Genomic DNA, 23,239 nt, shown 5'->3' with positions numbered 1-23,239 from the left:
TTAATACAATTGTTGCAATGATTGAAAATATAAACAAAATCAACAAATAAATTATCTTTTTTATTCGTCTGCATGCCTCATTTATATTCATATTATTGCTTTTTTTATTTCATCACGTGGGAAGTTTTTTTCCTCAATGCAAGTTGTCATGATTGCCTGAAAGTGTATGTTTCATATATTTGATTGAATGCATGGCTCCGTGGTAATTTAGTGAGTAGGCAGGTTCCTAATTCCTGATTTTTTATCAATGATAAGAAAATGGGTTTAATTCCAGATTTTGGTTAAATTTAATTTCGTTAAGGGAATGCATATACAATCAGTAAACACTATGTATAGAGCAGATCAAGTTATCATATACAATTTGAAATTATCCTTCCGTGCAGAGTAACGTTTGAAATAACTGGCAAATAGGTATACATTAGTTCAGATGTTTTAAAACAAATTTATTCAAATAAACTATCTATGAGGATAACAATTTCAAGTAACGATCTAACTTACATGTATGAAATTATTTCCTTGCATGTTCCATTCAACAGTGTTTCCCCATCAGTGATGCATTGGTAATCTGCTGAGATAATCTTTTAATTACTTATCCATATTAATCTTACTTGGTTTGATGATTTATTATTAATTCAATCAATTTAGTAAAAGAACACCAAAATCTGAACATTTGGTTTAAAGCTCTTCGATATTTTGGAATCATATACAGTGATTTTTTATAAATTTGTTTAGGGAGACAGTATAAAAAGATGAGTAAAATTTGCCGGCTATGTTATTGTTTAAATTATCAAAATAATGGCTTGACTGTTGTATGAAGTCATATGTCTGATGTGTGTTTCGTCTATTTGTTTGAGAACAACAGAGTAACAACAAAAGCGTTAACAGACATGTTAATGCTATTAATAATATGTTCATTCAATGATCTTTTCAATTTGTTTGAGTTACAATTTAAATATAAAGAGCACACGTCAAAGAAAATAACAGATATTACAGTAATCCTTCTTTCTTAAAATGTATATAACCACCAACTTAATAAATAAAAACTCACCTTGGGATAATTTTGTACACGTAGATCTATAACACGAGCAGTCTTCTTCAGATGGTGTACAGAAACAACTGTTTTTTGGTTTTGTAACAAACGCATATCCCTGTGTGTAGTCACAGCGACATGTAACATCTCTGCTAGAAGAACCATTGTTAAATATGACCTGTCCTTCTTCAGCACATTTTGATTTCCTGTAGATACATTGACTGTTTCCTTGGGTGGTGAACACGATAGGTTGATATCTTCTGACGTTACATTCTGCTAGATTAAACAATGGTTGGAACACTAGCTTACTTCCTTAAAGAAAACAACCCACTTGATATTATAGATTATCAATGGCGAAAGACAAGCAATCGAGTTGCAATTACCAATGATCATTTGTTCATCGCTAGTTAACCTAAGACGACGACGTTAATTGCATTGGTGCGGAATTTGTTGTCTTTGTTGAAGACCAATTGGTGGTCTTTGGCTGTTTTCTGTTTTTTGGGGTCGTGTTGTTTACTCTTCGACACATTACCCAGCCCATTCTCAATTTTTGCTATATACTTTAACAATGGATGAAGAGGCAATAGATAATCAGATTAGATATAAGATGAAACTTTGCCATCATTTTCATGTATCTGATAATGTTTTATATGTATGATATAAAACAAAAAAATTGTTTTTTTTCTTTATCATGTCCTCTTATTAAAGGGAAACTTCGTAGAAAAATAGAAAAATTAATATTATGTACATTATGTATAAAAAAGCACAAATTCATAAACTTTAACATTGTATTCTGCTGATAAGAGATCATCATCGGTTTTAAGTTGAAAGTATCAATTTTTTGCATGCGGCCATTTAATCATCTTCTTGGTTGACAAGACCACTTGATATATATATAAACCATAAAAGACCAACACCATCAGTAACCTAACGAAGTCGTAATTGAGTGTCGATATATTGTCAAGCGTATGGTTGTTTTATTCGACAAGGAAAGCATAACCAGTTAACCGGGTCACAGAAATTATTATAATAGACATGTTGTGCAACCTTTCTTACTAACTTAATGCGGAAAATGTCATTTTTTAATAATAATTTTTGTTTTTAAATAATTCTAATTTGGGAACTATTTAAATAAAGCAACAGTAGTGTACCGATGTTCAAAACTCATAAATCGATGGAAAACAACAAATCCAGCTCACAAACCAAAACCGAGGGAAACGCATTGAATATAAGAGAGGAATGACGACACAACATTAAAATGTAACACACACAGAAACGAACTAAGCATTAGACAAAATCCGATGAGAATAACAAATATAAGATTAAAACTAAATACCTGAGTTTGGGATCGATAAGTACCGTGACACGTCTTATAATAATTCGAATTCACACTCAAATATAAGAGAAAACAAACGACACAAAAGAAACACAACGTTAAAATGTAACACACAATGAAATGAACTATAATATAACGATGACCATATTTCTTACTTGGTACAGGACATTTTTTAAAGAAAGATATGGTGGATTCAACCTGGTTTTGTGGCAGGCCAAACCTCACGCTTTAATGGCCATGTTTAATATAACATTAAAATGACAACACAACATTACAAGACTACAATACATATAAATAGGAGAACATATTTGACAAAGAAAACACACTAATAATAGCTAAAAAAAGCACCAGGTTTAAAATTTGAAGTGTGTTTCGTCCACACAAGACTTACTAGTGACGCCCAAAAAAGGCCGAGTTCAAAGTCAAAAATAAGTGTCCTGTGCAAGACTGTTTTTGAAAATACAATTTGTTCATAATTCTTTTATGTAACTTATTAAGGTAAATTCGGACCATCCCTTTTCTGATCACCAGCGTGCTTGAATGAATTATTCCCAGGGGTATTGTAAGATGACACGTCCAGGTAATAATGCGATTTCATGTCGGGCTTAAACATCGTATTGCACAATTAAATAATGCAAGTTTATGCATCGCGTCACTTCTGATAATATCGAGCAGTGTACACGGCCAATAACTTGTAACTTTCCCTTTAAACACTACCAGGTGTTACATACATCATTGTTTTGCTTGTCCGATAGTGATATACTAAAATAGTCATTTCTAAACCCGTGCGCTTGTTTATAAATAACTGGTGTAAAGAATGGTATCTATGAAAATCTAAATAATTCCAAAAAAAGATTTGATTAAATAAAGATATATCCACATTTTCCAAGGTCGAATTGATGAAAATTTAAGAATAAACTCGTTGTCAATAACTATGGACATTTAGAAGCATACAACATTAATATTGATTTAACAAAAATGTACGCACTTGTCGATTATTGATTTATACGCCTAGATATAAAGTTACGGAACTATCGATAGACGCAATTCAAAATATATACATGTTTACTCGTTATTAGAGAGAAACATCCAAAACCAATCTGATTTAAATGAATATCAATTATATGGTATTTTTTATAAATGTCCTGTTACCATGATTACAAAACATTGATTTTTCGAAAAACTAAGAATTTTTCTCATCCCAGGAATAGATTACCTTAGCTGTATTTGGCACATCATTTTTGGAATTTTTGGTCCTCAATGCTCTTCAACTTTGTTCTTGTTTGACTTTTTAACTATTTAGATCTGAACGTCACTGATGAGTTTTCTGTAGACAAAACGCGTGTCTGGCGTATTAAATTATAATCCTGGTACATTCGATAACTATTTACACCACTGGGTCGATGCCACTGCTTGTGGACGTTTAATCCATAGGATATCACCACCCCAGTAGTCAACACTTCGGTGTTGACATGAATATCAATTATATGCTCATTTTTTATAAATTTTCAGTTACAAAACATTGAATTTTTCGAAAAACTAAGGATTTTCTTATCCAAGGAATAGATTACCTAAGCCGTTTTTGGCACAACATTTTTGGCATTTTGGGTCCTTAACGCTCTTCAACTTTGTACTTTTTTGGCTTGATAAACTTTTAGATCTGAGCGTCACTGATGAGTCTTATGTAAACGAAACGCGCGTATGGCGTATTAAATTATAATCCTGGTACCTTTGATAACGATTAAATACTAGTACAGGTCGATATCTAACTTGCTTGGTTCATCAAAGTTATAGACATAAAGAAATCACAGGTTAATATATCAATTAGATTGTTCCCAGATTAAGAAATTCGTCATCATCATAATAAGTGGGTATAATGCATGATACCACATAGCGGGTTATTTTTGCGAGTGTAAATTTTCATTGAATAGGGTATACGCAATATTTTGGAGATTAGTATTTTGGCGGATTTAAAACTTTATCAACACCTTTGCATGTGCACTTTTAAATTGAGGGAATTTATTTTGGCGATTTTGTTCTATTTGCAAACATAAGCAAAAATTTACACTCAGCCAAAATAACCTGCCATAATAATGTGAACATGGTTGTAATAGTATATTATGTCAATTTATTGTTTCGAAATGCATGTAATATATTTGCCACTGGACGTACATCAATGATTCCCTAAAAGCATTTGTTAAGAAAAAATGAAACGTCACTACGGATAGACTGATAGTAGTTGATTAGTTAGGGTGTTGTGGAATTTATTTAGTTATCTTGTTTTGAAATAAACCAATTTTCCAATATTTCACTTATGCATGAATATTGAATAAGAGTGATATAAGAAATTATATCAAAACCAAAATGTCGCTTTTCTGGTAGAAAAAGTCTCATCAACTTTAGGATTTTACGTACAATCGTCTTTCTTAATCAATATAACGGATTTAAGTCATTAAAATATCCGCATGCACACTGTGATAAAAAGGGGTGTTGCAGTTGCATAGTATTCATCACAAATCTATAACAAGTATTTTTTTCCTTGTTGTTTTAATTAAGTTTGCGCAGAGACATCTAAATAGTTGAAATTCCGAATTACTTACTTAAAACAAGTAATAGTGTAAGCTGCAAAACTATTACCACTAATTACTTATCTTTAAACGAACTTTTACATCTTTTTACTAATTCTGTACTTTGTCTCTTTTGAAGAAACATTCAATGTAATGATATATATAATTTCAAAAATTATAAAACAACCATTTTCCAGTTCCAATATGCAAACTGTAGATGAACATCTAGTTTTAAATGACCTTTGATTTTTTAACCTGAAAGTAAGTCATATAGTTCCTACTCCTTTACTATTTAACTTATGTTTCTTGAATCATACTTAAACTTTTGAAACAAAAATATCAAGTGAGTAAATAGCTGTAAAAATTGTTATAATCAGCGATTACCTGTACAATTAGTAATTACATGTAATCACTAATTCGACTAGTAATCATAGGTATTTACTTACTTGTTTAGTTATTACGTGTTATTTCGATTGTATATGTTTACTGTAACATATACATCTCTAGTTAACGACAACCAACTATATAAATATATAAATATGATATTTAGATATAATTGATCCCAGCTTTAATGGTTTTGGTTTTTTCTGGGGGGAGGAGGTCAACTCTATTGAAAGCTTCGAAATAAGAACGTTGGATTTGTGGTATATATACATTTACAAGAAGCTCATTGATTTTAATTGAAAAAGATATTACGACAGAACTTAAATTGTTCCGACAATTTCTTCCCTTAGACTCTTTTATAGTCATGAATTGTCTTGCTTCACAATCATAAGTATTTTCTTTGCATCGTTAAATTCTGTATCAGTAGTAATTAATGTATTATGAACTGTATGTGGTGATGTGACGTCCAATGAGGTCTTACGTATACAGGTTCACATTTATAATGGTTTCTGGTACAACAAGGTTGTATGACAGTCACACTTCTGCATGTTCTGTATACCGAAATCTTATCATATTTTCAGACCAAATGAAGATGTGAATATTTTCCAGGAAGAATATCGAGTATCAAATTAATTTCGGATTTGTTTTTCTTTCTTGGTATACAATCTATAAATTGTTAAGAATATACTGCTAGTCCACTAGAGGAGTATTCTTGTCATTTTTGACTGACATGTATGTGTCTCTGGTTTAGAATGGGTTGATGGATAAAAGCTAAGTCTTGCAAAGGTACAATATATTAAGGACATGGAAAATGTACTCCACCGGTCTGTCTGTATTCAAACATGGAACGTTGACAAGAGAATAGTTCTATCAAAATGTTTCAAACATCGTTGATCAAATAGCTACAGTATTTATACGTGTTCAAGCCAGCGCTTCTCTTTTATTATTTTTAACATCACTGTCACGTTTACATGTTTTTATACCTGATACTAAAACCTTGAGGCCAAACAACACTTTAGTGAAGATCGAAAGAGTTTAACTACATACTGCTAATCTTTTAATTATCGTGAATTTAACCACGCCTTTACCGAGGAGTGTCAATATAATACACATTGTATTTACATAGTACTAGCTGGAAATGTCTGCTAGATTAAAGTGTAGTAAAAATCATCCTAGACTGAGGTGAAAAGTGAGAACACAAACATGCATTTTTTATTACACTGTCGGTAATAAACGTGTGTTCAACAAATCCGTCTGAAGAAAAAAAATCAAAACTATTCTATTGTATCATTTACTTCTTTTTACTATAGTTATATCAGAAATTATCCCTATAATATAAATCGTACGTTTTGATTTAACAAGTTATCCCTTTACTCACTTAGTTATTAGTTAGTTAATAACTACGCCAAAAGTTGTCGATGCGTTTTACAACGCAGTATTAGATGATTAACGACAACCATGAAATGAGATTAAATCCGTTCCCGGCATAGAAGTTCGAATGAATAAAAAAATAATTCCCAATTATATTCTTTATTCGTCTTCATAACCAGATAAAACTTGAAAATATGTTTTATAGTATTATGAACACAGTGAGATGATAAATGAAAAATCGCGAAGGTTTCCTAAAAGTCTAGCACTAACATAATTACTAAACACACTGCAATATAAAATTCGATAATTGAATCAGATACAGGGACTAAAAAGTCTGTGAGTATCTGGCAATACTAAGCATCTTATCTTTTGGAGTTTTGTGTTCTCAAAACGCGTATTTTGTACTTTATTTTTGGACTTTTTAAAAATTAATCCGAAGGTCCCTGGTCATTTTTTTTTGGTCTCGCGTACACCATTATTACCCTGGTATGATTAATGAAATTTTCTATCATCTTAATGATATCTAATTATAAACTTTTGCTACAATCGGAAATAATTGTAGATACATTAGTTACTATTTTAATTTTTAACATAACTGACCAAAAATAACTGATGGAACAATCGTTGAACTTCAAGGGTGGAGAAAGGGGGAGTTCGTATGTGTTTTTTTCTCCAAAATTAATATTCTGAATTCAACATTGAAGAAAACACTCTGGTCAAGCAGATGACCAAAAAAAAATGTGAATTAAGATTTCCCTCTTACCTTTAAGTGTTAAATTATTTGATCGATAGTGCTTTGCGCGGATGTTTTTTTTATTCAGAACATAAAACCATAACCCCCTTGAAGTTAACTGATTGGTGTTTGATCATGAGTTGGTAAACATTTGTAAGCTAGTTTTACCTATGCTACTTCGATCTGAACCTAAACAATTTTCCATATATTTCTGGTCTAGTAAATGGAACAAACATACATATTTGTCTTCAGCGGAACAGAAAATGTTTCCCCTAAGTTTCCATTCTGCTCTGGCTGGACATTTAAGGTCATATCCAGCTGTAATTACAATAATCTAAAAACAAATGATTATAATGTACGGATTGTTTTTAGCTAATATTGGTATTTATATGCAATAATCCTAGATTCATTTCAATTAACGATGTTAAAAGCAGTGAACTACTGACCATTAGAACGACATATAAACACAATTATAAAAAAAACCAACTGTAATATATTTTTGTGTACGTAGTTAATATGCCAATTGATTATGCAAGTTTTTGTATAATATCTAAACTTAAACTACTTTTGTGTTATTATTTTGTAGCGTATCGTCTGCGGTAAATTCAGAATCTTCTTATCATCGAGGTTTATTATTGAGGAATTTTTTTTAAAATAGGGGAACGAAAAGCCTTCTTGGCACACTGTATACTTTACTGAATTGTAGAAAACAATTTTAGAGTTGTCAAAACAGTTAGAGTGTTTTGTTCTGACCTTACCTATAGTTATCTATTTGTTAGGTTAACATCACTGTCAAAATAAACATATTGAGTTCTTGGCTGCACTGTTACGGTATTTTGTTGTTATATAGAAAAATATGTTTTGATTTGCCAAAAACATTTAGAGTGTTCTGTTTTTCTTTGCACACATTTATCTACTTGTTAGGTAAACACCAACAATGACCAATGTCAAAATGAACATATGTGTATCGTGGGTGTTCTGTTATGGTATTTTGTTGCTTTATAGACGTTTGATGTGTTAAGACAAAACGGATTCAATAAATTAAAAAGAAACATGCAGACTCCAATTGACGTGTATGCATGTAACGTGCAAGCTGTACGCGTTAGTGTGTTTGATTATTGATGAATATGATTTCATTTCCCATTTTAGACTTGTAAAAGTATAAAAACACATGTGACCTCATATATAAATTTGTTTGTGCATAAAACCAAAGACAGCCAAATGTTTTAATTGTTGATATATCATATCACATATGTTTCTTCGAATATTTACCAATATCAGGAGAATAACCATTTTGCCACATCACTGGTCATCAAAAAGATGTTTGAGTATTTTTCTGTTCAATAAATTTTCCATCTGCAAAGAGTAATAACAAGATTATACAGTATCATAAACTATAGTTGTAGGGGTAAGTCCATATTTAACATAAGGTCGAGGTTATATATCACATATACTATGAAATATTGTCAAATTTTACAAATGTCCTGAATAGCAAGTATCTTTACATCCCAATAACAAATTGAATGAACGCATGTAATTTAAAACTTTGATTTATGCACACAAAATAAAAATGTTTGCGGTATACCAATTTTTTCCACAAGTTTATTGTTTTCTGTTTGGTAATACATAATACAGGTTATATTTCTATTATAAATTAGAAAAAAAAACGTTGAACCACAAACGTCAAAATTATTCAATCACGCAGTGGAATGAATCATTTGTTGATTCTTATAAATTCTTTGGAACTTTTGGACTGTTCTAAATCTCCGATTATTTCTTAAATTAATTCTTACATTCTTACATACTTTTGATGTTTCAACTCTGTACACTTGTATTACCCACGTGAAAATTGTTTGTATAAACATTCAATGCAATCATATGTTTGAACGTTGTTTCCGATATAGACTTGCTTATACACATGAGATTATATAGTATGTCCATAAAGATCCTATCTTGAAAGTTCTAACCATGAATAACAGAGTTATTTGTCCTTTTTTATATTTTTTCTCTAAAAATCACATTTTACCCAAGAGTTACATTTTTTAAATATTATTAATTAAAGGGCTTCTTAAAATCAGATCAGATAGTTTCATCTATTTTTTCGTTTTGATCTCAATTCGAAAGTTTTAAACCGATATGTTTGTTATTTCCAGTTAACCTAGTTTTTCTCTGTAGGTTGAATTATGTTAGAGCTAAATTAATTAGGCTACGAAACTTCGTAATTCCGGTATTGTTGGGTTCTTGTTTAATTTAAAAACTGTAAAGTTTCATTGGCAAACCAGAACTAAGTCATCAATGGCATCGGTTTTCCGCTATGGTTGCTTTATATACAAAAGACTCAACAGTGACCCTCGAATCAAGAAAGTTAAAAGGCCACATAAAATAAGAAGTTAAAAAGCATCAGGGTGTTTGTCTGATGCAGCGATAGGAAGAATCTTGATGTTTTCACCTGATCAAAATAGATTTGACCAGATATTGTTTTTCATCTATACTTCGTTGCATTTTTATAACATGACTGGTCATCATACTGTAGATATTTTTAAAATGCATTTCAAAATCAGTGTTGCATATTTTGGAATAAATCTTAATTTATAGTAAAACAATATTCTGTAGGGGATGAATACCATTATATATTGAGATAGAAAAAACTCTAAAACTGACCACACAATATTTATTTACTATTTAAAAATGTATGTTTCTTTGCAAAATCCTTGAATTTAAAGAAATGTATTTGTTCAATGTATTTTTACATGTGTTAACTGATCTTTTAGTCGAGTTAAACCATTTCAATTGCTATTTTATGTTATGATGTTATTCAATTGTTTCAGATACGGTTGAATATACTGAGATATAAAAAAATACCCTAAAACTGAACACACAATATTTATTTACTAGAAATGTCTGTTCCTTTACAAAATCCTTGAATTTAAAGAAATGTATTCGTTCAGTGTATTTTTACATGTGTTAACTTATCTGTTAACTGAGTTAAGCCATTTTAATTGATATTTTATGTTATGATGTTACACAATTGTTTCAGATACGGTTGAATGTTCGTTTCTATAAAAACGTTTATACCAGCTGCATGTGTTTGCACCTGTCCTAAGTCAGGAGTCTGAAATTCAGATGTTGTCGTTTGTTGTTGTGGTTCATAAGTGTTGTTTTTTTATATACTGTACATTCAGAAATTATTGCGATGCTTATATTATAATTGTCAAAAATGCCACAGTGTTATATGTATAATCGCAGTAATTCAAACTCTCATTTTTAAATTGGTTATACATGTCTTATATGAATTATAATATATATTGTCAATGTTGCTAAGATTCAATCGCATGTTAATCTACAATGAAAAAATCGGAATAATATGCACTCAATGATTTCTGACTATATAGTAGATTGCACCGTTGGTTTTCCCGTTTGAGTCATGTTCGGTCCCTTTATAGCTTGATGTTAGATATGATCCAAATTTGAATTATTCTACGAAAGGGCATCATTTATAAAGCAGGACGGAAAGATTCTTCATTTGAGGCTCCGGTATGAAGTCTGCACCAAAGGAATAATTGACCAAGGCGACAGGAAAAGGAACTCAGTTTTTTTTCTTTAACAATACCGATTATGTGTTGTAAATAAACTCATTACAGATACCAGGATTAAATTTTGTAACACACATTACATCTAAGGTATTTAACAACGATGGATGTTACATTATTCGGTTTCAGTTACGTTTAGCAAGCATTTAGTAAATTATTAGATGAAACCCAGTCGATAATTTTTTTCAGCGGTTTTTAGAAAAGAAATAAAAAATGTCAATACACAATATGAAAATAACCCCCCGTTATCCCGCAAACCGCATTCGAAAATATCAACGAACATATCTTAACCGCAATAAGAATCATAACTGAATACTTGCTGATTCTACATTCAATGGATGAACTGATCTATGATATGCAAATCAATTAACACCATTTTTTGCTATTTATTCTCTAAAAATCACATTTTTTTTTATTATTATTAATTCAAGGGCTTCTTAAAATCAACATCATATAGTGTTATCTTTTTTTTCATTTTGATCTCAATTTAAAAGTTTTAAACATCAATAACCGATATGTTTGTCATTTCCAGTTAACCAAGTTTTTACTCTGTAGTTGAATTATGTTGGAGCTAAATTCAGTAGGCTACGAAACTTTATAATTCCGGTAATGTTGGGTTCTTGTTTAATTGGAAAACTGAAAAGTTTCATTGGCAAACTAGAACTAAGTCATCAATGGCATCGGTGTTCTGCTGTGCTTGTTTTATATACAAAAGACTCAACAGTGACCCTCGAATCAAAAAAAGTTAAAAGGCCACATAAAATAAGAAGTTGAAAAGCATAAGGATGTTTGTCTGATGCAGCGATAGAAAGAATTTTGATGTTTTCACCTGATCAAAATAGATTTGACAAAATATTGTTTTACATCTATACTTCGTTGCTTTTTTATAAAGTGACTGGTCATCATACTGTGGATATTTGTGAATGCATTTCAAAATCAGTGTTGCATATTTTGGAATAAATCTTAATTAATAGTAAAACAATATTCTGTAGGGGATGAATACCATTATATATTGAGATAGAAAAAACTCTAAAGCTGACCAGACAATATTTATTTACTATTTAAAAATGTATGTTTCTTTGCAAAATCCTTGAATTTAAAGAAATGTATTCGTTCAATGTATTTTTACATTTGTTAACTTGTCTTTTAACTGAGTTAAGCCATTTCAATTGATATTTTATGTTATGATGTTATTCAATTGTTTCAGATACGGTTGAATATACTGAGATATAAAAAATTACCCTAAAACTGAACACACAATATTTATTTACTAAAAATGTCTGTTCCTTTACAAAATCCTTGAATTTAAAGAAATGTATTCGTTCGGTGTATTTTTACATGTGTTAACTTATCTGTTAACTGAGTTAAGCCATTTTAATTGATATTTTATGTTATGATGTTACACAATTGTTTCAGATACGGTTGAATGTTCGTTTCTATAAAAACGTTTATACCAGCTGCATGTGTTTGCACCTGTCCTAAGTCAGGAGTCTGAAATTCAGATGTTGTCGTTTGTTGTTGTGGTTCATAAGTGTTGTTTTTTTATATACTGTACATTCAGAAATTATTGCGATGCTTATATTATAATTGTCAAAAATGCCACAGTGTTATATGTATAATCGCAGTAATTCAAACTCTCATTTTTAAATTGGTTATACATGTCTTATATGAATTATAATATTTATTCTCAATGTTGCTAATATTCAATCGCATGTTAATCTACAATGAAAAAATCGGAATAATATGCACTCAATGATTTCTGACTATATAGTAGATTGCACCGTTGGTTTTCCCGTTTGAGTCATGTTCGGTCCCTTTATAGCTTGATGTTAGATATGATTCAAATTTGAATTATTCTACGAAAGGGCATCATTTCTAAAGCAGGACGGAAAGATTCTTCATTTGAGGCTCCGGTATGAAGTCTGCACCAAAGGAATAATTGAACAAGGCGACAGGAAAAGGAACTCAGTTTTTTTTCTTTAACAATACCGATTATGTGTTGTAAATAAACTCATTACAGATACCAGGATTAAATTTTGTAACACACATTACATCTAAAGTATTTAACAACGATGGGTGTTGCATTATTCGGTTTCAGTTACGTTTAGCAAGCATTTAGTAAATTATTAGATGAAACCCAGTCGATAATTTTTTTCAGCGGTTTTTAGAAAAGAAATAAAAAATGTCAATACACAATATGAAAATAACCCCCCGTTATCCCGCAAACCGCATTCGAAAATAGCAACGAACATGTTTTAACTGCAATAAGAATCATAACTGAATACTTGCTGATTCTACATTCAATGGATGAACTGATCTATGATATGCAAATCAATTAACACCGTCTATTCGTCTTGAGTTATGTAAACAAGTAAATTCTTTGCTCCATTTTGAATTCGAGATGTCAGTTTGTTGTCATAAATGATTTTGAAACTATAAAGTGTTAATAAATGTTTTTAAATCAAGTGACAAAATCAATCAAGACTACTTTTTTTTCGGTTCACATTTAAAACTGTTAGTAGTGTTTGCATGTAAAAACACAATCCTTATCAACAAAAAGGAATGCCCTTTTTAAGAGTGAATTTAGTGCGGACATATTTACTGTTGATAAGTTTATATTAAAGTGGTTATCATTTTAAGCTTGATTGGCATGAGTCATTGACATAACTTAAAGAAAATAGTTGTTTATTTAGCAATATCCTTCATGATCAATTGGATTAGTTAGAATCATCATGATATAAAGTTTTAATAAATAACACTGACTTATCTCAAGAAATAAATGTATGTTTTGTGGTACATATCTGTCATCTGTAAAACTTATGTTAAATTTAGCCTTTTAAATACTATATTGCCAACCGTGCGGTCTTCATATTCGTGTTTGGATTTACTTGAAATATTCGCGGTCGTTTTTTTTTTTCGCGTTTTAACTCTTATTACAAATATAGCAATAAATAAGAGCAAAACTGCCGCACAAATTTCCCTGTTTATAGTAATCAATTAACAACTGTTTGCCTCAAACATAACAGGGACAATGGTGGCCAAGTGGTCTAAGTAGTTCTACTACTGTAATTTATAATCAGTCTACACTGAGGTTGTGAGTTCAAACCTCGACGGCTGTTTAAGAATAAAATCTTAATTGAATAGAATTGTCAGTTTTCCTATTGAAGGCCGATGATTTTCTCTGGGCACTGAGGCTACCTACGCCGATAATAAATGGCCGGAACGAAATAAATCAAAGTGGTGCTTAAAAGTAGCGTTAAAATAGAACAAACAATCAATCAATAAACTTAACATAGAATTTGGAAAATAAAGGAACACATGCATTGTAACATACATCTGTTTATATTCCAAATTATTCGTAAAGGTTCCGCGGAACCCAGTGTCTCGGCTTCTTTTGCTGTTAATCGCAGACTCAACAAAAATGAGGAAAAACATCAATAAAAGTTTTCCTCTGGATACTGTCTTTTGATTAAAAGAAGCTACCAAGTTTGGTCAAAATCCAGGATAGTTTATGAATCTAATAAATGTTTTATAAACTTAAACTGCAGACTGTATGTCATGTTAACTGGAAGAAAAACTAAGTCATTTTATAAGTAAAATACGGAAAAAGTGAGAAAAAAAATTACAAAATTTACTTCTCCTGAAGTGATCATAAACAAGCTTCTGTCCAAGTTAAGTACAAATCAAGTTTATGAAAGTTAGCAAAATTTTTTAAAATTTTAACCACATAGTGAATGTTATGTTTCCTCGTAGAAAAACTAAGTCCATTCATAAGTAAAATACGGAAAAACGGAAATTTATTTTTACAAAATGTTATTTTTGATACTATATTATGATCATAAACAAGCTTCTGTCAAAGATTGGTACAAATCATGTATACTTTATGAAAGTTATTAAAATTTTAAAAACTTTAACCACAGAGTGAATGTTATGAAAAACTAAGTCCATTTATAGGTAAAATACGGAAAAAATGGAATATTATTTTTACAAAATTTACATCTGGATACTTTCTTATGATCATAAATAAGCTTTTGTCCAAGTTATAAGCTTTTGTCCAAGTTTGGTAGAAATCCAGTATAGTTTAAGAAAGTTATTAGAATTTCAAAAACTTTAACCACAAAGTGAATACTTGTGGACGCCGCCGCCGACGACGACGGAATGCAGGATCGCTTAGTCTCGCTTTTTCGACTAAAGTCGAAGGCTTGACAAAAACAAATCGATATTCATAATATATATTGTCAAGTAAAGTTCGATATTGAAATATCTTTATCTTATTCTACGTACAGATTATTTCATTGCTTTGGTCTTGTCTAAATTATGTTCAACAACGTTCTACCTGTATATGTAGCTTCATAAACAGTATGTTTATTTTACATTTTAGCCGATAGATTTATGATGTATTGTGTTTGAAGTTTATACATTGAGATTAGCGTAACATATGGTCTTTAAGGAATGGTTTCCTTTCTCACAATGAACTGTCGATTTGAAATGACAAATACACAGAATTTATCACTACAATGCCTTACTATTGTTTTACTGGACCAGTCCATGAAATTATATCAATTGTTGCGCAAATGTCCTTAATTGCTTTAGTCCAACTGTGTTATTTTAAACGCATACATATTTAGCAATACAATCAAATGCATTTCTTTTATTTTCTGTCTTTAAAATAATTAAAATTTAATTTTCTCAAGTTTTTATTTGTTTTTATTCTTTTTATTTCTTCTTGGTAAGAATCTTGAGTAGAAATGACAGAAAGTCAAAGGTAAAGTTATTAACTAGCATTTGAAAAACAACAGACATTAATTTTTTTTTAAAGTAAAACAAAGGTAATGTACATGATTTACATTGTATTCAATTATCATGATTAGTTGTTTGCATTTTTAAACGAATTATTATTAAGAATAACTAATAATCGTGCAAATGATATTTTTAAAGAAACTATGAAGCACCTAATTAAACAAGCCTGTTTCTAAACAAAAACAAATGATCAATATCAATCCTTTTACAATACATTTTGATATACATACATTATAAATTAGGAATACCAATATCATTATACGGTTTAGGAAAAAGAAATTGTTTATATTTGTTTTTCAATTTAAACGGAGATGTGCATGAACAATCACTGAAGAGACTTATTTTCAAAATGGCCACCTACATGTAGTTATCATCAAATTTTGATAAATGCTCATAACAAATGCTAATTATAATGATTTTTTTTTATCTCTGAATACAGCGAATCTTATGAAAAATAAATCATTTAAAGAAATAATTGTCTTGCTTTGTGAAAGAACTATGAACTTATGAATTATTTTATCTTCAGTTTGACTAATTTCTGTCAGTTAAAAGCCAAAATTTACCTCCAGAAATGTAAAGTACATTTCTATAGATGGTGACACTTTTATGGTCTTTTAATTAATTTATTTTTCCTGTGTATTGTCAAAAGTGATAGACTCGCCTTATATTTATTCTTAGTATACAGTACTGTATATTTGCACAGAATATTTCTCTCAACCACGCCCTTTTAGATAAATGTAATAATTACAGGGACTTGAAAGAATTAAGACTTTTTAAAGCCCATAATCTAAAATTAATTTAAAGAAAAGTATAAGAATATTTTTGAAAATAGATTTAAAATTAAAAACTGTAAACTCAAATGTGGCGCTAAGATTTATGAAAATTAAGTTGAGAAACAAAGATTCAATATCCTTGACTAGTTTCAAGATTTAACAAATTTGGATTTTGCATTATTTGGTTAAAGATATTGAGTTATGTTTAACAATCATCTATTTAATTCTTTGAGGGAAACCAGTCAATACATTTCTCAGCTGTTTTGAGAAAGGAAATATAACAAAGTACATTGTACAATGTGCAAATAATTCCCGTATTCTCAAAACGCATTAAAAAATAGCAACCAAAATGTTTTTACCGCATAAAGGACCATAACTGAACATGAATTACTATTGATTTGGTCACACAATTAAAAATCATCTGTTTATTAAACATAGAAGTTTTGAAAAACTAATAATTTCTTTCTTAGGAAAAAACTACCTTTGCTGTATGTGGCAAAACTTTTAGAAATGTTTGGTCCACAATTCTCTTTTACTTCGCACTTTAGGCCACACCAATTTAATTTCTTGTTCTACGGATTTGTGGACTCCAAAAATTGGGGCGAGCGAGCGATTTGAAATTGTATATAAAAAAGTATTTTATTTGCAATTTTTGAGGCGAAGCTTAACAAAGTAAGTGCGTTATACTTTTTTTTTGTTAACATAGAATAGTAGGTTTTGACAATATTAAATATCACTTCTTTAATTAAGAAGTATTTTCCCCTGTTCACCTATAATTAATTGAATAATTAGTTGTGGAACATGTATTTTTGCAAATGAGACAATTCTCCATCCAAGTCATAATCAGGTTGGGAACAACCCCTCAATGTTATAAAGTATCCCTTTTATGAGGGTTCAATAAAAGTTATGGTATATTCTGTTGTAAAAAAACACTTTTTAGTGCAAAAGGGCTCATATTTTCCCATAAAACTATATATCTATCTGGTAATAAAAGTGATAAAAACATGTCCAAAATTTTTTTAATATTCCTGGACTCTAACTATGTTAACACAGATCATTTACTTTTATATTATTCAAAACAAGTGGACTCCTCATTTAGACAAAGTTGTTTCAAATATGTATTTCTCCTCTTTTTAAGTAAAAAATTCTAAGCTTTACCAAGGATTTCATTAGTAGCACTATTTGATAGATTTGTATAGCAGCACTATACAAATTCTTGTTTTTTCTATTTTTTGTTTCCACAACAGTAAAATTACCCCTTACGTGGACTGAGGAAGGGTTGTTCCCAACCTGATAATAACAAATTCAGGTCAAAGCCTTTTAAACAGGGATTTGACCTAGATCAAACAGAAGCCATAAGGCATAAGGAACCCCAAAATGACTAGTGTACACAATTAAAATAGGAAAACCAACGATGTAATTTTATCATTTATATTTACAAACGGAGAAATACCACATCAACAAACGATAATTACTGTACAACAGGTCCCCGAATCAATCAGGACAGGTGCATTTAAATGCAGCGGGTATGAATAGTTTTGTTCCGCCGGCATACAATGTAGTTGCAGTTGAAGGCAACTCTTCTCCTTCGGGAGATCTGCGTACTTTATTCTGACAACGAACATTTCATGGGGAATATAAGTAAGGGGAAAGAAAACCAATGTACAGGCATTTTCGTCTGTTAAATATTTATATCGGAGCACTCCAACTTGGGATATACGGGTTTAATGATTAATCAAATTTTCATTTATTTTTACACAGATATTTACACAGTGTAGTGGGGTGCTTATATGTTTAAAATCATTAAATACAGGTAAAGCTGTGATTTTGAAACAAGTGTTAATATCTTTATAATATTCACAAAAAAAAACCGGTGCGGCGAAATGGACATGATTACATTTCCAGATGCGGGAAGCGGGAATATAACAAAAAATATTTTTTTTCTGTTTTGAAAAAAGTTGGAGCGGGCGGATCCCACGAACAAGGAATTAAATTGTTGTTGCCTTATTTGGCCCTTTACTTTATTTTTTTAGCTTCTCTGATGTGTCTTTCGTAGACGAAATGCACGTCTGGCGCAAAACACAAATTTTTACTCCAGATTCTTATTTTGAGTTTATTTATGGGTTTATCAAACAAACCCTTCAAAAGATGAACTGATCTATCATATGCAAATATATCAACATCGTCAAGTCATTATAATTATTATAAATCAGGAAATGTTTGCGCTGTCTTCTTTTCGCGATTTACAAGCAAAATCTAGATTCGCACAGTATTGAATTCGCAAGTTCCCGTTCATGTCCTATATAAGTATGTTTTTCATAAATAATTTGGAAACTGTACCGTTTTAAAAAAATATTATAAATCAAGTAACAAAATCAATCAAAACCTTTTTTGTCGGTCCACATTTTAAACTATCAGTAGTGTTTGCATGTACAAACACAATCCCAATCAGCAAAGAGGAATGAACTTATTAAGAGTGAATAAATGCTGACAGAATTACTGTTTATTTGTTAATATTTTATTCTGATTGATCTGGCAGATACAATAGATAATAATTTTAATCATTATGGACAGATGTCATTTACAAAACTTTAACAACAAAGTTTTTTGTTTAGCAATATCCTTAATGTTCAATTGGATTTATTAGGAATATCATGATATAACGTTTTGATAAATAACGTTGACTATTCTTTAGAAATACATATATGTTTTGCGGTACGGATATGCTGTCTGTTAAACCGATGTTTAAGGTAGCACAATACAAATATATTGTTCCTTCCAATCTCCAACCATTGAATTGCTGTTACTTTCTTAATAATGCATATCAATTAATAAAATAGGTATATTTAGATAGATAAGCGATTATTCTTGAAAATGAATGCAATATTTTTGTTATGCATTCATTATGTAATCATTTATTATGCAATTAATAGCAAAATCTTGGTCAGTTCACTTGAATGAGTTTAGCTCTATCATCTCTATAACTATACGGGAAATGTTAACGAAATCTGAATCCCAACACAGCAGGAGCTACAAAAGGATGTCTCAAATTATCGCTATCGTATTCCATTCTTTCATAAATCTGTAATTAGTGTAAACATCCTTACAACATAAAAGTAGATAATGTTTGATTAGGTCATGTAGGTGTAAAATTTGATCTATATTTTCTATCCAAAATCTGAGACACTCTGTTGTAGATGATGGCTCTTGGAACAACATATAATGAAATCAATCCCATAGCGGTAACCATGAAGAAGCTAATTTCAATTGAAAGTGGAAATAAATGTCGTAGACGCAGTTAACTTGATAATTGATTACATAATTGTTGGTATCATAATAACACTGCATTAATTTGAAAGAGTAATCTATTAGCTATTCATAAATACCACTTTTATATATTTTCAAGCATTATAAAAAAAATTACAGCATTTTGAAACTTGGGAATTGGAGGTATACAATCTTTGTATTGTGCTACCTTAATTTAGCCATCTACATATTCTATTGTCAACTGTTAATGTGCGATTTTCATATTCGTGTTCGGATTTGCTTGAAATATTCTCGTTTTAACTCAAACGGCGAATATACCAAAAAAAAATTGCCGCGAACATTTCTCTGTTTACAGTTAACAAGTAATAACTGGGTTTTTGTTATCAAACATAACAGGGGCCTTGATAGCCAAGTGGTTTGAGTAGTTCTACTTCTGTTGTCACTAGCCAGTCTACCCTTAGGTTGTTATTTTGAATCTTGCCAAAGCGGGTCCATTCGACTCCAATCTTAGTTGACTAGGATTGTAGTTTTCCTATCGAAAGTCGGTGATTTTCTCTGGGTACTCCGGCTTCATCCACTAATACGAACTGGCCGCAACGAAAAAGCCTAACAAAGGGCTCTTAAAGGTTGCATTAAAACACTAACAATCAACCAATCAATTAAACATAACATTGAGTTTGTAGAATAAGGAAACATGTGTTTTGTAACAAACATATTTTCATATATACTAAAACAAATCGATATTCATAATATATTGTCAAGTTAAGTTTGATATTGAAATTTCTTTATCTTATACTTCGTACAGGTAATTTATTTCCATAAGTCTGATCTGAATTATGTTAAAACACGTTCTACCTGTAACTTCTCAAACCAGTTTGTTTATCTTACACTTTAACAAATATATTTATAAACTGTTTTTTCGTTTAAAGATATAAAATAAGATTAATGTAATATATGTTCTTTAAGGGATGGTCTCTTTTATGACAACATTAAAATGTCGGTTTGATTTGACAATTACACATATTTTTTTCACTACATGGCCTAACTATTGTTTTACTATAAACAGTCCAGACATGTTAACAATTGTTGCGCAAATTTCGGTATTTGCTTTAGTTCAACTGTGTGATAATGAAACACATTTATATTGTGCATGATCATCAAATTCATTGCGAAAATGAAAGCGTTATAAAAGGCTACGACTAATTATCAACACAAAATGAAAATACTTACGATCGGACTTTGCTAGCAAAGGTATTTGCATGATCTGTTACATCTTAAATCATTTTTATTAGCATAATTACATGCATCGATGTAATCATATGTGAATTTTCGTTTATGTCACGTAACTACATGGGTAATTTCCCTTTATCATGTTCATATTGATTGTATTATATGAGATATGGTAATTTATTACTGCAGGTATTGCCCGTGTTTTATTTAGCTTGTAAAAATAACTACCGAAAATTGTCATAAAAAACTCAACAACAAAAAAAGTTTTGTGGTTTTGTTTCCTTTTTACAATTCAGGAAATTGTTGGCTGTAATCTGTACTCGTATTTTTGTCAATTAATGTACACCTCCATTCATATAAAGGAAAATGTCAGCACACAATACTTTCCAACTTTTACAACGGACATCACTTGATATATTAAAATATAAAATTATCAACCACCTAAAAAAATAATGTATTTTCAAAGAAAAAAATAAGATATTTTGATAGAAAGAAGTTAAAATCTTTTTACGATGCAATGTCAAATGATTCTGAGACCTTGTGTGCCCATCATATCATTGCAAATTACCTATATAATACTTATAAGAATTAAGAAGCTAAACTTATTACTGCCTAAGTTATTTAGATTAGATAGTAAAGTATTAGCGCGTGTTGTACAAATTGTGCATGTGTCTGATGCAGTAAAACACGGACTTAAACGAGTAATGATTTAAACAATGTGTTACTGAAGCTGATGTCGTTACTATTTCGGTATTCTGTGACATAGGTGTAGACGAAATAAGCCTTTTGTTTGGGAGCTCATGCCGTTACCGGTTGTGATACGGTTCTCTGTTTGTTTGAAAAGGAAAAAAAAGACAGCATGGGAGACATTGATGTCATTTGAAGATGTGACTTTAACATTAAGAATGATGATTGATCAGCTTAAATCACCGTGGTTCTACTGTAAGATCGCAAAACCTTATCAGTTGGGGTTAACAAAGCATGAAAATGACCATTTGCACCAAAAGGGTAGGCTAATTGAGGCTTTTCCCTCAATTTGGTCTTGGTCTGTTTCAGCATGTAAAACGTGCAATATATCAAGGCAGGTGTTTAGAGGGACGATTATAGAATTGACTCTAATGCTACCCAGTCCAGGCGCTAATGGATGATGAAGGACCAAAGAGTATGCAAGAGAACCCTCTTTAAAAGCTAGGTGTGCGGCCTCATCATCTTGTCAGGAGCTTGTACATTGTTGATGTAAGAGAGAATGTCGCGGTCGTTGTAAATGGGGGGAAATCGGGTGTCCCACGCACTGCTCCTGTATGTGCTTGATTGTTATTGTGAATAATTAGATATAGTGAAATGTGGAATGAGTGCCAATGAGACAACTATTCATAAAGTAACAGTTTATAAAAGTAAACCATGCATTGTAGGTCAAGGTACGGTCTTCAACACGGAGCCTTGACTCACACCAAACAGCAAGCTATAAAGGGCTCCACAAATTAGTATAACCCTACCAAAACAATACGCTTATTTTAGTACAATGTTCGCCGTATTAGATTTCACCGGAAGTAGGAATTTTGAATATATCTAATTTATATAATATATTCAAAAGTAGTATATAACAAAGGTCTGTACCAAATATAATGATAGTAGCATAAACATAACACCTTTTCACAAACAAGCCTTCGATTATGGGCTTATTAAAGTATAATGTCCGCCATTTTATATTTTACCGGAAGTGAGACATTTTTTCAAATGCCTCCCTATCTGAATTTAAAGAGATATAGTTCAGTAAGGTCTATGCCAAATTTCATGCTTGTAGCAGCTTGTGCACACTTCGTCTGAAATATTTATATATATGCTTGCAGCCGCTGCACTATAAAAGAGACACGAAAGATACCAAAGGGACAGTCAAACTCATAAATCGAAAATAAACTGGCAACGCCATGGCTAGAAATGAAAAAGACAAATAAACAATAGTACACATGACACAACATAGAAAACTAAAGAATAAACAACATGTACCCCACCAAAAACTAGAGGTGATTTCAGGTGCTCCGTAAGGGTAAGCAAATCCTTCTCCACATGTTGCACCCATCGTGTTGCTTATGTGATAAAAAAAACGGTTAATAGTCTAGTTTTGTAGGTCACATTCATGAAAGGGAAGGGGATTGTC

General features: G+C 30.8%; 2 protein-coding genes across 2 annotated transcripts in view; one reads left to right on the top strand and one right to left on the bottom strand.

Moving 5' to 3' along the window:
* LOC139497170 (uncharacterized) overlaps positions 1 to 23,239 on the top strand; it is a 545,683-nt gene that overhangs the window by 339,554 nt on the left and 182,890 nt on the right. The gene's annotated exons all lie outside the window — the stretch shown is intronic.
* On the bottom strand, positions 359 to 8,734 carry LOC139497141 (uncharacterized). The gene is made up of 4 exons (XM_071285234.1): positions 8,694 to 8,734; positions 7,590 to 7,755; positions 1,049 to 1,342; positions 359 to 565 (listed from the first exon to the last, which is right to left on the bottom strand). Exons 1-4 carry the CDS (start codon positions 8,712 to 8,714, stop codon positions 495 to 497), a joined length of 552 nt encoding a protein of 183 aa, XP_071141335.1. The 5' UTR covers positions 8,715 to 8,734; the 3' UTR covers positions 359 to 494.

This window comes from Mytilus edulis, chromosome 12 (genome assembly GCF_963676685.1).
Source record: "Mytilus edulis chromosome 12, xbMytEdul2.2, whole genome shotgun sequence".
Lineage (NCBI taxonomy): Eukaryota > Metazoa > Mollusca > Bivalvia > Mytilida > Mytilidae > Mytilus > Mytilus edulis.
Note: the sequence above shows the minus strand (reverse complement) of the source record. Positions and strands in the feature narration are given on the sequence as shown.

Excerpts from the sequence above, each read along its gene's own strand:
- LOC139497141 (XM_071285234.1), bottom strand. The coding sequence starts at position 8,714 with ATGGTTATTCTCCTGATATTG. Across the intron at positions 7,756-8,693 it reads TGGTTATTCTCCTGATATTG|ATTATTGTAATTACAGCTGG; the intron begins GTAAATATTCGA and ends ATTTGTTTTTAG. Across the intron at positions 1,343-7,589 it reads TTCAGATCGAAGTAGCATAG|GAAGTAAGCTAGTGTTCCAA; the intron begins GTAAAACTAGCT and ends GTTTTCTTTAAG.